This window comes from Mesoplodon bidens (assembly GCF_964165515.1).
Source record: "Mesoplodon bidens genome assembly, chromosome: 3".
Taxonomy (NCBI): domain Eukaryota; kingdom Metazoa; phylum Chordata; class Mammalia; order Artiodactyla; family Ziphiidae; genus Mesoplodon; species Mesoplodon bidens.
In genome coordinates this window covers 152,375,814-152,390,509 of record NC_138178.1, presented here as the reverse complement: position 1 = coordinate 152,390,509, position 14,696 = coordinate 152,375,814, and the positions used below count along the sequence as shown (strand labels likewise).

At 52.1% G+C, this 14,696-nt stretch overlaps 1 protein-coding gene across 3 annotated transcripts in view; it reads right to left on the bottom strand.

Annotated features, from left to right (window-relative positions):
* Positions 1–856: 856 nt before the first annotated feature.
* ESRRB (estrogen related receptor beta) overlaps positions 857–14,696 on the bottom strand; it is a gene marked incomplete at its 3' end in the record, with an annotated part of 107,409 nt that continues 93,569 nt past the window's right edge. For all 3 annotated transcript variants that reach the window (XM_081227169.1, XM_081227167.1, XM_081227168.1), the window contains 2 exons: positions 7,312–7,581; positions 857–1,101 (listed from right to left, as the gene is read on the bottom strand). In XM_081227169.1, the coding sequence (XP_081083295.1) occupies positions 857–1,101; positions 7,312–7,581 (515 nt within the window). The remainder of the gene's footprint in view (positions 1,102–7,311; positions 7,582–14,696) is intronic.

Here is a 14,696-nt window from a genome sequence, read left to right as displayed (position 1 = left end):
AGAAGGGGGAGCGCTAGGGAGTGTTGCCTGGACCCTGCTCTTCTCTGAGTCAGCACCATTCCCACCTACGGGCCCTGAAGTCTTGGCTGGCTGAACCCACTGTGGGAGTGAGCTCTGAGGTAGGGCAGGAAGTAGCAGCAGGACTCCTGGGGGAGAGAGGGGGAGGACAGGCCCTGGGGCTGCGGTGACAGGCAGGCGGTGGGGTGCACCGAGCGGTGGGGTCACCAGGGAAACGCATGAGTTCTGGCGGCTACTCTCCTGATGGTGAGCCAGGCCTGGGAGCTTAGAGGAAGGATGGAGGGAGGGAGCCGTCTGGACTATGGAAGGCGTAGGGCCTCTTGAGGGGCCCCACAGAACCCCAGAGTAGGCAGCACTGCTGCAAGAAAGTAACTGCCCTCTGGGAGAGGGAAACCTCCAGAAGGTACCCCACTTGAGTATGCCAGAGTCCTGGGCGCTAAGCACTGCCCACCCAGGCCATGGACAGAGGACGGGGGGTCGGGCATGGGGTTAGGAAATGTATTATGTTAGTGATTTGGCAGGGAGAGGGGGCACTTCCTCGGTGGTCTCCAGCCTCAGGGGAGTCAGCTCTGGCCCAGGCCTCAGCGTTGCCCGTGGCGGAGGAAAAACATACCAAAGAAAAAGCCAGTTACAGATGAGCCCCGCGCCCTGCCCTCCCATCCCCGTTCCCTACCCCACAGCACCCAGGGCTCTGCACACAGCCAGGAGGCCAGGAGCCCCTTCCTCTGGGACTGCTCACGGCCATGATACAGGACTTGAATGTTGAGGCTGGTGGCTGTGGAGGTCTCCCCGTCGGTTTGTTTGTCCTTGGGTGGGAGTCGGTCCTTGTGCCAGGCCATCAGACCTTGGCCTCCAGCATCTCCAGGAAGAGTTTGTGCATGGGCACCTTGCCTTGCAGTTTGATGCTGTAGAAGTGCTGCACGGCCTTGGCAGCTGTCTGCCGAAGCAGGGGCAGCGTCAGCAGCAACTTGCCCGTCCTCCGTGGCTCCTCGTGGCGCTGGCTCAGCTCGTAGTCCTGCAGCGCCTCATGCAGCAGGTCCTGCAGCTTCTGGACCGCCTCCAGATCCTCGATGTACATGGAATCTGTGGACACAAGGCAGAGCATCAGCGGGCGTGGCCAGAGAGCACTGCCCTGGGCGTGGGGGCCATGCCGGGGTCCTTGATCTCTGCTTTGGAGCCTTCCAAATCCTCGCTTTACAGAGAGAGAAAAACCCAGGCTCAGAGAGGTTAAGTTGCCAGTCTGAAGTCACAGAGGCCAATGACAGAGCTGTGGTTCACAGCCAAGGAGAGATCTGGATCCATGGAGGACCCACCAAGAGGTGGCAGTGGAGACCCTGAAGGGCTGAAACACGAGCAGACCTGTCATCGTCCTGGAGGTGCCAGGTGGACTCTGGACCCAAACTGGTGGAATTGTAATCTTGCGTCCCTCACCTGCTAGCTCTGTGACTTTAGGCAAGTTATTTAATTTCTCTGTGCCTCATTGTCCTAATTTTTGAAAAGAGATAATAGCCATACCTACACCTCAAGAGGTTAAGTGAGTTAATATAGATCAAGGGCTTAAAACAGTACTTGTCACAAAATAAGTGCCCAGCTAGTGGTATCATCATCACCATCACCACCACCACCACCAGCATCATCATCATTAACACCATCACCATCATCTTATCACCACCATCATCACCTTCATCATCATTGCCATCGCCACCATCATAACCGTCATGACCGTGAGGATCATCATCATGATTTTTTTTTTTTTTTTTTTTTTTTTGTGGTACACAGGCCTCTCACTGTTGTGGCCTCTCCCATTGCGGAGCACAGGTTCTGGACGCGCAGGCTCAGCGGCCATGGCTCACGGGCCTAGCCGCTCCGCAGCATGTGGGATCTTCCCGGACCGGGGCACGAACCCGTGTCCCCTGCATTGGCAGGCGGACTCTCAGCCACTGCGCCACCAGGGAAGCCCCATCATCATGATTATTATTGTTACTGCTTCCACTAGGCACCAGCTCAAGTCTTCAGTGCATTCACTAACCTTACAAAATAGCTGTCACAGTATACATACACAGATAAAGGGGCTGAGCTCTGTGTCTGGGTGCCCTGTGGTGGGGGATATGGGGGGACTAAGATAGCATGGCTGGACACATGGAGCACAGTGATGGAAGATGCTCTTGGGAGTTCTGGGGAGGGCTTTGGACTCAGGCCATGAACTTCAAATGAAATTTACCTAAATCCCAGAGGGGCAGGGAGGTGCCTGCTGACAGCTGGGTCTGAGCAGAAGCAAAGTAGAACCGACTTCATGGCCTTCGGGAAAATAACCAGCCCTCTTCTGAGGTGCCTTAAAGATATCGAGCCACCACCCTGAACTGCAGCCCCCAGGGCCTGCCAAAGGTGGGAGGGTAAGGGCGCATGTGAATCAAGGGAACTTGAAGCTCTGGGTGGGTTGTCAAGGTGGGTGGGTTGTCAAGGAAGACTGGGCAAATTTCCTGAAGTCTTCAAAAAGAGCAGGGCAGGGCTTCCCTGGTGGCGCAGTGGTTGGGAGTCCACCTGCCGATGCAGGGGACACGGGTTCGTGCCCCGGTCCTGGAGGATCCCATCTGCCGTGGAGTGGCTGGGCCCGTGAGCCATGGCCGCTGGGCCTGCGCGTCCAGAGCCTGTGCTCCGCGGCAGAAGAGGCCACAACAGTGAGAGGCCCGCATACTGCAAAAAAAAAAAAAAAAAAAGCAGGGCATGCTGGGTTGGTTTAGATACCAGACTGCCAAGGACAGTTGTACCAACTGGCTAACCCCAGTAATTCCCTCTGACATTTTGGATCCATACTCAGCCCATGCCTCCAAGTGTCCTGTCTCTTTTTCTTAGGAGAATAGCAATAGAATGAGGTGGATAAGACTCTGGAGTCTCAGATGCTGTGTGACTTTGGCCAAGTTACTTAGGCTCTCTGAGATTGTTTCCTGTCTGTGAAATGGAGCAAATGAGATTGCCTACCTCACAGGGTAGTGGTGAGGGGTAAATGAACCAGCACGTCGTCAGGCACTAATAAATGTTGTTATTATCATTACTGTGAAAACTCAGACTGCGGGAGAGCGCTCTTGCAGGGAGGGCCCCATACCTAAGACTCCTCCACATTTTTCTGCTCCTTGTTACCAAGGCGGTGAGGACTCTTCCTTTGCCAGCTGGGGATGAAGCGTGGCTCCATTCCTACACTCTTGGCTGATTCCAGAGCGTGCAGCCAAGATGCACTAGTCCCTGTAAGGCTGGGACCTGGCCATCCAGATTCCTTGCCTCCTGCCGGTTTCCTCTCCCCACCACCCCACGCTCCCCAAGGAGGCCAAAATTGGCAGCTGCCTTCGACCAAAAATGAAATAAAATAACATTGGAAGATTAATTCCTTTGCAATCTATCAGCGAGTCTGTATCGATGGCATTGATAAACTGTTAATTACAAAATCAATGGCTATGAATTTTTTCTGCTGTCAGGGAGCCTTGGAGAGGCCGGGAGGTGGGGTGAAAGACAGCCAGCAGGCTCCGAGGGGGCGTGGTTTGGGGCCAAAGCCTCTGACCTGCTATCGCCCACTCAGCCTCCGCAGTGGCACCCGTGGTGGCCCTCGGGGCTGCCACCAGCACCACTCCAGTGATCTCCTAGCCCATGTCTCTCCTCCTGCTAACACACTGTCTGCCTGGGTGACTGTCCTACCTCGCTGCTGGGGACAGGTCGCTCCTCCACAACCCTTCATGGCTCCCTATACTGACCCTATTCCACCCCACTCCCTTCAGAGTCCTGGAGCCTCTGCTCTGACACCAACAGCTCTTCTAGCCTAACCTCCAAACAAACAGTCCTGTTCTTTCTCTGTTTCCTGCCTGCATCTGATCGCTCCATGACGCAGCTACGGCCTGAGGCATCACAAACTCCTCTTTTTCCACTTGGAGCTCTTGAATCTGCACAGAGCTGCAGGATGGCCTGGTAAATGCCCCTGGGGCAAGAAGTCCAGGTTCCCGGCACTTTGTCTCTCATGGCAAAGCACCTATTCAGGCAAAGCTTGACGCTAGCGGCAGCTCCTGCCGGGCTCCGTGGGTCCTCAGGTGTTTTGTATTTGTAGGTGTGTATGTCTGTGTGCGCATGTGCATGCGTGCATGTCTGTATGTATTGAGATCTAAGGCAGAGCTAAAGAGTCCTCTGAAAGCTTGGCGTTGAGGAGTGGGTGGAGGCGACAGCTGAGTGGCCTCCTACCTCCTCACGTTCCTCTCCTGGCCCGGGCAAGCATGAGCTCCGGGTCTCGTGAGAAGTGGTCAGGAGAGTCCAACATCCAGGAGGTGCCCTCCAGGGTCTGGGCAGCCTTGCTGCATCTCGCTGTGCTTGCCCTGTGTCCTCTGATTTCACTGGTCCCCTCTCCTCCTTGGCCCACCCAAACCCCCAGCCCCTCTACAACCGCTGATGACAATGCTTCCCTTGGAATAGGAGAGCGCAGGGAACTGTGACGGTGTGAAACTATCCTGCATGATATGTGATGATGGAGATTTGTCGTTGTGCATTTGTCAAAACTGATAGAACCAGACAACACAAAGAGTAAGCTCTGAAGGCAACTGTGCACTTTTGTTAATAATAATGTATCAGGATTGGCTCATTGGGCTTCCCTGATGGCACAGTGGTTAAGAATCCACCTGACAACGCAGGGGACATGGGTTCGAGCCTTGGTCTGGGAAGATCGCACATGCCACGGAGCAACTAAGCCCGTGCGCCACAACTACTGAAGCCTACGTGCCTAGAGCCCATGCTCCGCAACAAGAGAAGCCACTGCAGTGAGAAGCCCGCGTGCCACAACAAAGAGTAGCCTCTGCTCGCTGCAACTAGAGAAAACCAGTGCACAGCAATGAAGACCCAAAGCAGCCAAAAATAAATAAATAAATAAATAAATAAACAAAACTAAACAAAAAAAGCCGTCAGATTAAAAAAACAAATTGGCTCATTAATTGCAACAAATTACCACATTAACACAAGATGTTAATAATAGGGGGAATTGTGTACAGGGGCTGGGTAATGAATGTGGGATGGTGTATGGAACTCTATATACTATCTGCTCAGTTATTCTGTCAATCTGAAACTGTACCAAAAAGAAACCCATAGCATTAGCATTCTCTAACAGACTGCATTACAATTTTGGAATCGAGGTGTGTGTAAATGGTCTCTACAGAAGTATGTAAAATATTTTTAACTCTTATTTTGCATTAGTTTTTTAATAAAAGGGATTTGAACTAAAGAAAAAAAAGCTTCCTTCTGTCTATTAGGTCACATTCCCTGGAAGCAGAGCCTGAGATGGGGGTTCGGGTGCATGGGATTTGTGGCGAGCGTGCTTTCAGGAGAAAGGAAGGTGAGGAGGCGGGATAGGGCGAGGGCGGGGCAAGCACGTAAGGATGCATGCAGCCTGGCTTGCGCCTGATCCCACTCCAGGAGTCCAGCCTTTGGTTCCCCTGTGTGGGTCCGCTTTTGGCTGAAGGTGCGAAGGGGGTGGGGGGGTTGGATACGTTACCCTCCAAGCAAGGCAGGTGAGGGTAGGTCTCTGGCGAAGGGGGCAGTTGTGTGCTATCAGCAGCAAACTTCAGCAGCTGGGGCACGGATGCACTAACCCAGTAAAGGGGGTCTGAGTGGGGCAGTGACAGCAACCCCTGTATTCTCTGTGAAGCCATTTGTTAGGGGACCAACTGTCCCAGTTTTACAGGGACTGAGGTTTCCCAGGACATGGAACTTCCAGTGAAGGTGTGACGGCATTAAGCAAACTGGCTGGTTCCCCTATTTGTACTGTCTCCGCCTGGAGCCAGCTCTCTCTCTTCCATACACTGATAACACTTGTTTTCTCTAATATTAATAATAATGATAATAATTAATATTGATTGAACATTTCCTCTAGGCCAGGCACTGGGCTCAGCGCATTATCTTCAGTCAATCATTTAAAAAAGTGCTTGGTGGGCTTCCCTGGTGGCACAGTGGTTGAGAGTCTGCCTGCCGATGCAGGGGACACGGGTTCGTGCCCCGGTCCGGGAAGATCCCACATGCCGTGGAGCGGCTGGGCCCGTGAGCCATGGCCGCTGAGCCTGCGCGTCCGGAGCCTGTGCTCCGCAACGGGAGAGGCCACAACAGTGAGAGGCCCGCGTACCGCAAAAAAAAAAAAAAAAAAAGTGCTTGGAGGAGGGATGAGGGCATCCCCACTTTACACACAGGACCGAGCTACGGAAGGTTGCCAACTTGCCCAAGGTCACACTGCTACTAAGTATCAGAGCTAGAATTTGAACTTGGGTCCACTTTGAACTTGACTGAGATCTGAGCAATTGACTACTGCATGCGCCCAGCAGCAGAATTACGTGTCTGCGCGCCTGACACTCTCTCTTTAGGACAGGGACCCTGCCTTTCTCCTTCTTCTGCAATCCCCACCACAACCCCTGCACCTGGCCTGGTACCTGCAGAGTATGGACACAGGTTACATTCAAGCTCACTCACCTGCGTTACCAATGCCCAGCCCCTCTCCCCAGATAGTCTAGCTAGAAGTTGGTGGGCGCTAAAAGAAATGGAGTGAAGCCTCCTTTTTAATGCCAGGAAAGTTTTCTCTCTTGGGCCTGAGCAATTTGAGTGGGAGATTCCTTTGGAATCAGAGGACCTTGGTTTGGGTCCTAGCTCTGTCTGACACTCTTTAACTGTGTGACCCTGGGCAATTTGCTTCACCTTTCCAAGCCCCTGTTTCCCCATTTGTAAAATGGGGTTAAAATAATAACTTTGCTCGTAGGCTTGATTGTAAGATGAAATCAGTTCATGGCTAATTGATTTAACAGACTGAGTACTTATTATATGCCAGGCATATTGTAAGCATAATTATATATAAATAAATCCCTTCCATAGTCTTCTGGGCTGGAGTCTTCTGGACTGTTTGTTGTTCCCATTTTACTGATGGAGAAACTGAGGCACAGAGTGAGGTGTGGCACAGACTTGCCCAAGTGGCAGGAACGGCATTTGACTCTTAGCAACCTGCCTCTATAATCTCTGCCCTTAACCCTGTGCTGATCTTCATGGCAAGGGCCCAGCAGAATGCCCTGTAAATCAAGGCCTTAGGAAATACTCAACCAATGCCAGCCTTCATCACCATCTCTTCAACTCCAGGCCACCCCTTGCACAATCTTTGGTGACAAGAAGCTCTGGCGTCTTCACACCATTCCTGCCCCTTACAGAGGTCCTGCTCGCAGGCCCCAGAGCTGTGCTCCCCAGGCCCGGAAGACCTCTTGGAGCTCCCCCTGAATGCCCCACACCCGCCCGTACCTGAGTTGGCCAGGGCCAGGGCCTTGAGCGTCACAAACTCCTCCTTCTCCACCTTGAGCTTCTTGTACCTGCGCACCAGCTGTAGGATGGCCCGGTAGAGCTCCAGCAGTCCCGCGAGGCGGGAGTTCTCCTCGTCCATGATGTAATCCTCAGCGTACACCAGCTTGTCATCGTAGGGCAGCGAGCGGTACACGATGCCCAGGATGAGGATCTCCATCCAGGCACTCTGCAGCAGACTCATCTGGTCCCCCAGAGAGAGGTTGGAGAAGCCTGCAGGAAGAGGGGGCAAGCAGGGCAGCAGAGGTCAGGTGGGCAGGCCAGGGGCCTCCCTGGGGCTGGTGGGGAACCTCTGGATCCTGCCCCTCCCTTTTATCTGCTGGTCTCATTGTCCTTCCCTTGGTGAATGAGTCAGACATGGAATTCATGGAGAAGACTTGACAAAACAAGAGCTGCGTCAATATTGACAGTTGTTATTATCATTATTATTGTTAGTTCTATGGTATTTTTCGAATGTGCAGAGAGGCTTTTTGATCAATTAAATGCATTTGTAATTTAAGGAGTTATTGAATTCATAGTAGAATCAGGAGGTGGCAGTATAGGGGTGCCCTCCACTCAGAGGAGTTTCCATATCCCCCTCTCTGCTCAGTGCAGAGGAGGCTTTAGTGCTTTAGAGCGACGCCTGACCTCAGTGCAGAGTCTCAGCTGTGCCCAGACCCAGGGGCCCAACCAGGAACGAGGAGGAATCAGCTGTTCCCGGCCAGTGGCCACAACCTGGGGCTGCTAAGAGCTCAAGAGCGCCCAGGGTCAGGGGGCACTTTCTCACAGGCAGCCTGTCCTCCCAGAGGTCAGACCCCCACTGGCCTAGCCATCACTCTCCACCTAACAATGACCCAAGCAGTCCTGTATTCTGTGAGCTTGGATCATGGGTGTTTCCCCCTCCCTACTACCAAGGAGGCTGAGTTCAGAGTGAAAGAAGGATGGGGGCGGGGCGGCTCCAGAATTACGACACTGTCCTGTTCAGTGTGCTCTGGAGATTGCCTGGGCTTGAATCCCGATCTGCGTTTACGACCTGTAGGCTGACCTTGTAAGAGCTGTGCTACTTCCCCAAACCTCAGCTTCCTCATCTATGAAATGGGTATAACAGTAGTGCCTGCTTCAGAGAGTCACTGTGAGGTCTAAATGAGACCATGATTACAAAACATACATTTACTGAGCTCTTATGAGAATGACACACTGGAACTGTATTATACATGCACTTAACTTAGGTAAAGTCAATGAACATCTTGATTTAAGAGAAAGAAAAAAAAAAAGGATGGAAGGAAGGTAGGGAGCAGTGAGGGAAGCAGGGAGGGAGGAGAGTTGATTTTTAAATATCTTGGTCACTAAACACAAGGCAGTAACTTCAACCAGAAACTCAGTGATGGGTTCCAAGACTGACCACACCAGATGTACCAAAAAGGAAAGGTATCCACAAAGCCATTGCACTATGAACCCGTCACGGACAACTGAAATTAAGGGAGCTCCACGGGTAATTTTGCTTATGTAGGACTCTTTACTTGCTGACCTAGAACCTAACCCCACTTAGATGCGGTGTTCTGACTTGGGGTGCGGTGAGGATGAACAGAGATGGCCGTGGGAAGCACCTGACACCTCCCCCTGCACACAGCTGGTGCTCAGTACACGTGAACGAGGAAGGTAGTGATGGCTGTAGCTGTTACTATTACTGTTGTTGTTGTTGTTGTTAGCATGCTATTGACATGATTCTTCTCCCCTGCCCCTAGACTGGAGGCCGGGGGCGGTCCCGAGCCTCCGGATTGGCCCATCCCTCTGGGTTTCCTTGGAGTCTATTCCACCCTCATCTGCTGTCCTCTGTCTCTAAAAGCCACTGTCCCTCCCTGTTTTCCAACCAGCGCAACAACCAGTGTCCAACTGTAAGGGGCACCCAGGGGAGGAAGCCCCGCTTCGCTCAGCAGGTACCCCTTTCCCAGGAAACACCCTTTTTAGTCTGACTATCACAGTTCGCAGGCCGATCTGTACAACCCGGACCTGGGATCACCACCCGGCTGCTGGCATCCCCGGGTGATCGCCCACAGAGCTGGAGCGATTATACTGCCGACACGGGGTGAGCGTGGATTGATGCGCCTTCTCGGGGGAGAGGCTGTGGCACAGAGGGGTCAGGTGCTCATGTGTTGTCATCCAGATCCCAGAGTGGGAGCGGGTGTGGGCTGCCCGTGGTGGCGGGGAGAGCCGGGTGGTAATGAAAGATAGATAGAAATGGACATCCAATTTCCCTTATCGGGCCTCTGAGCAGGAGAGGCCTGGGGCGACATTAATTAACAGATACCAATCAGCCAGCATGGGGGGTGTGTGTACGTAGGGACGTGTGGGACTGCACTGGGGGTGCGGGTCTGAAGGCAGACAGGCTGGGAGGGAAGATGTAGGAGGTGGACGGGGCAAAATTAATAGACAATTGAATTGGAAGGTGGCAGAGAGGGAGGGTGAGGTAGGAGCTAGGCTTCTGGAAATGAAAGACAAAAGATTCACGAGAGGCTCACGGCTAGAAGGACATGAGCAACACGCTCTGCCCCCTTGTTCACGCCCCACATACTTTCTGAGCACCTACTAAGTGCCAGGCCCTGTGCTAGGCACCAGGGACAGAATGGCCAGCTGGAACCAGAGCCGATCCCTGCCTTCAAGAGCTCAGTCAAGAGGGAAAGCCACACCCCAAGTTACGGCGTGTCCCCATGAGGTTACAGCTGTAAGAAGAGCTCCAGTGAGATGAAGGGCTGAGAACATGCAACGGGGGAATTTGGCCCAAATGAGAGAGTCCGGGGGACTCTGCAGAAGAGGAGACTTTGGGGCTGAGCTCTGAAGGGCGAGGTGGAGCCCTGAAGGGGTGTGTCTGCACGGACCGCTGTCACTCCTGTGTCCCGGGCTCCCGGGAGCATGGGCACCAAGCCGCTCACCTTCCGAGCCCCACTGCCAAGCGCCCAGCCTGGTGCAAAGGGGCCCCACAAACATTCCTGGCACAGAGGCGAGAACGGACAGATGCCACCGGGCCTCGACTCCTGGGTGACGAGAAGATGGGCCAGAAGAACATAGTTGGACCCTCTTAGTCCTCTAGACATGAGTCTGGATTTAGCTGCCTTTGTTTATCATGCCTGAGTCAGAGGCAGGCCTACAGGGCAGGTCAGTGGCAGAGGGTGCGGTGGAGGGGGGGGATGGAGCACCTTGGGGATGTGGGACCACCACCTGAGGGTGTCCTGAGGCCTGTGTGCACACCCCTCGCTAGGCTGGTTTGAGAAGTGACTCAGCCCCTGATTCTTCTCTTCTTCCTTGAGCTTCTTCAGAAGGATCTAGAAATAGCTCTGAAAATCCAGGTGCACACCCCAAAGTGCTGCACAGCGGACAGAGGCTGCTTGGTTTTGTGCAAGGTCAGGGGGGAAATATTGGATATTTTCTAATATTTGAAATAGCTCAAATATTTTCTAATGTTTGACAAAAGAAACACAAGAAGGAAAAATGAGAAATAAAAATTACCTCTAGGAGAACGGAGTGGGAGGGGATGGGGATGGAGGTGAGAGTTCTGCCTACGCGTTTTTTTTTGTCTAGTTTTGGCTTTTGAACCTGTCTGTGTTGAAGAAGTGACATTAAATCAAGCATAACATAAAAGGCATTCTCCCTTCAACCTAGCAATCTCACTGCTAAGAATTTCTCCTAGAAAGAAAAGTATGCATAAACATACAAAGATAAATGTGAAAAGGCTGTTTGTTAGATCTGTTTGTAACGACCCAAAGCAGGCGACAACCTAAATGTAACCAATGTACTATACGTACTTATTATATAAATGTAATAAAATGTAATTATTAGCTAGGTGAATGGAACAGTAGAAGCCACTAGAGAGGATAAGGAAGAACCATGAATGTGGATGTAGAAAGATACTCACAGCCCAAGAAAGATGTTAACTGTTAAGGGCACAGATGCCAGAGCCAGCCTGTCTGTTGGAATCTTAGCTCTGCTGACCACTGGCTGTGACCCTGGGCACATTTTCTGTGCCCCAGTTTCCTCATCTGTAAAATGGGAATAATAATAGTACTTACCTCATTGGGTTGTTTGGATTAAACGAGCTAACGTGTGGACCGCTTAGAACACGGCTTAGCATATAGTAAATGCTACTATTTCATATAACTAAATGCAAAAAGCAGAGTGTAAAGCAGTGTTATAGTATGAACGATCGCAGGGAGGGGACACACACACAGTGGCTACACACATACACAGATTCCCAGAGTGAGGCTTAAGAAAGATGGGTATTTGGAACCCATCACTCCCACCCCTCTGCCACATCTTTACTGGAAGCACATATTCTTTCTTTTATTAAACCCAAACAAAGGAGCTGAAGCACTCCTCCCTGCCCTTCAGCAATGCACCCTTCACTTCTGCGTTCCTGGGCTGGGCTGGGTCTCCTCCGTCAGCTGATCAGCAATTCTGGGGCAGAGGGGCTGCTGGGAGAGGTTATGTGTGGCCCGTGCCCCTGGGGCTCTCCCAGCTGGCTGCCTACTCCCACCTCTCCCACCTTGAGCTCTGCTGCCCCCGGAAAGTTGCTTTATCTGCACCAACTGATCTAATAACATTCAGGCTCTTCCCAAGCCCCCATCCCCCAGTGATTTGACTGCATGAGCTTCTAGAATTTAAAAAAAAAAAAAAGAAAGAGCACATAATTTGTGGCAAGTGGAGTTCATAATCTGTTAATTTATTATCGTTGCTGTCGACCTGGAGGGCCATTAGCAGAGGTAATAAAGGGAGATGTAATTATAGGATCGGAGGCCACTCCAGACACAGCTGCTCTCACTCGGCAGCCCGTATTTCATCGGCCGCTGGTGTTCTTCTCTCCCCAGTGTGAGCCAGACGGTGGCTTCCTGGTAGCAGGGTCTCTGAGGGACCCTCCGCTAGGAGGCCTCTGGTGGGGGGTTCCCCTGGAGAGGCCGTGCACATGTCAGCCTGGGCTGGGCAGGGCCAGCTGGAGGAGGCTGTCCTGGCTGGGGCACGCTCGGGGCTGCCTGGGCTGGGAGGATAACACCTAATAACATCTGCAGGCTGCAATTCATCAAGTGCTACCCACTGCCTGTGAATGTTTGTTGCCTCTTGTTCTAATCTCTCGCTCATGGGCAATAAGAGGTGGACGCTCTAAAGACTTGGGCTTGTTCTCTGGGCAGCCCAATACTTGGAAAATTCAACTCAAGGGAAAAGCCTATGTTGGGGTGGGCAACTTCAGACTGACTCAAACAAAAGAGTGGCTGCTGTTCTAGGGGAATCACAAGCAGCCCCAGCTTTCCCACGGAACTCACCCTTGCAAAAGTATCCTGTGTGTTCAGTAATACGGGGAAAAGGGAGGGGAGTGCTGGGAATGAGTTCATGCTCAAATGAGCCTTCCTTCCGGCTAAGCTGGCCACTCAGTGCCCGCATGAATATGTCCGCTTCTGTGCACAGCACTTAATGTCCTTCTGGACTTTTCCTCCATGGCCACTTGCCCATCAATCCTGAAGGCTAACTCCTGTTCTACTCTCTCCCCCGAAGCCTGTGGCATCCCTCCTGCCTCTGCTCTCCATCTTGTGGTTCTTCCTGCTGCATTCTAACTAAGCATCTGCCTTCTCACGTGTGAGATACAGGAGGTGGGAAATGGGTGGGTAGAGAGGAAACAAGATTGGCCGTGGGGGGATAACTGTTGAAGCAGGGTAATGGGGAGGTTCATCATACTCTTTGGTCTACCTTTGTTTGAAATTTTCCATGAAAAAAGTTTTGTTTTGTTTTGTTTTTTAATTATCTAACCTATTCCCAAATGAGACCCTTAGGGCAGCAATTAATCTAATTCTTTAGATGGGCCACAACTCCTAGCAAGAGAGTTTACATACAGTTATTGCTCAATAAATGCATGCAAAAGCAAGTAAGAAGCACCCTCTGTGTGCCAGGCTCTGGATTAGACGATACTGAGGCATGAAATGTGGTATCCTGTGCTTAATTTAGGGCAGCGGCTTGGGCTCCTCTCCAGAGCTCTAACCTGAGCCGTCTAAAGAAGCCAAGCCAGTCCTTCTGTCTGTCCAGGGACCAAGATGGACAGTTGCCGACAGAAGCCCCAGGGTGGGGCCCTAGCTTGTATCCTCCCCACTCAACCTGCCCTCTTTCTCATGCTCTCTCTCATTCTCTGACCAGGTCTTCAGATAAGTTTTCCATCTAATCTGAGATGGGATTAAGTCAATTAGTTTAACTATATCAGGCACTTGATTATGTCATCACCCTTAATATGAGGTTTACATGCAGTAGCAGGAGACCCTATTAATTAATTTTACCTTAAACTCTAGAAGGTCAGGCCCAAATAATTCAGCATGCAAATGTATGCAAAATAGGCAAATTAGCATTTGAGACAGACAAATGAGCCCCTATGTTTATTTTATTTTTTAAGCAAAAAGAATTCAGCTTTGGACAAGGAGAAATGATGATGTGAAAGGAGGCTTTTAATACCATTAGCAATGACAACGACCACGGTCACAGTCTCCGCCATTTATCAGGTGCCCACTCTGTGCGGGGCCTGGGCTAAGCGAGCCAGGTCCTCCCAGCAACCCAGTGAGGGAGGCTCTACTACTCACAGGTGGGGACCCTGACGCACAGAAAAATGAAGCATCTCGCACAGAGCCAGTAAGGACAGAGCTGGGATGAGAGGCCAGGTCTGCCTGAATCCAAAGTCTGTGCCCTCAGCAACCATTCTGCTCTGCCCACTGCCCTCTTGGTTGGGCACAGACGGGAGGTGGGGCTGGGAGATGAGAAGGAAAATGGGTGCAAGGGAGGCACTGCCTTCTGGTTCTACTCTATCCCCTGGGGGTTACTGTGGGCACGAGGTGGTAGAAGAAGCAGGCAGTGACCCACGGGCCCGCCAGGAGCCACTCCTGAGCCGTGGCTGCGATGCAGCCTGGAAGAGGAGTGTGTGATGGGAAGGGGGTGTGTGCAGGGGGAGCTGTGCCTAACTTGGCCCTGGGTTAGTGGAGCAATCCAGGCTGAGGTGTCTTAAGCAGTGGCCTGACCCCACAATGGTGCTGAATCAGCGCAGGGCAGATTCAAAAACTACTGAGTGTGTAATCCCAAGAGGCTGAGCTCCTTAGTAAGGGCGCTCCAGCCCAGATCCCCAGGGAGCCCACCCGTGAGTCAGGGAGTCCCTGTGGAAGGAATTCTAGGCTTCCTGCCAGCTAAGTGACACCAGCACCCCCTCTGAGCCGTTGTCCGCAGGAAGGCTCCTTCCTGTAAGCTGTGCCCATAACATCTTACATAAGGACTTTCTGACTTGCCCCAGTCAACTGTGGGCCTTGGCATCTAAAGTTTCAGACACCTTTGCTACA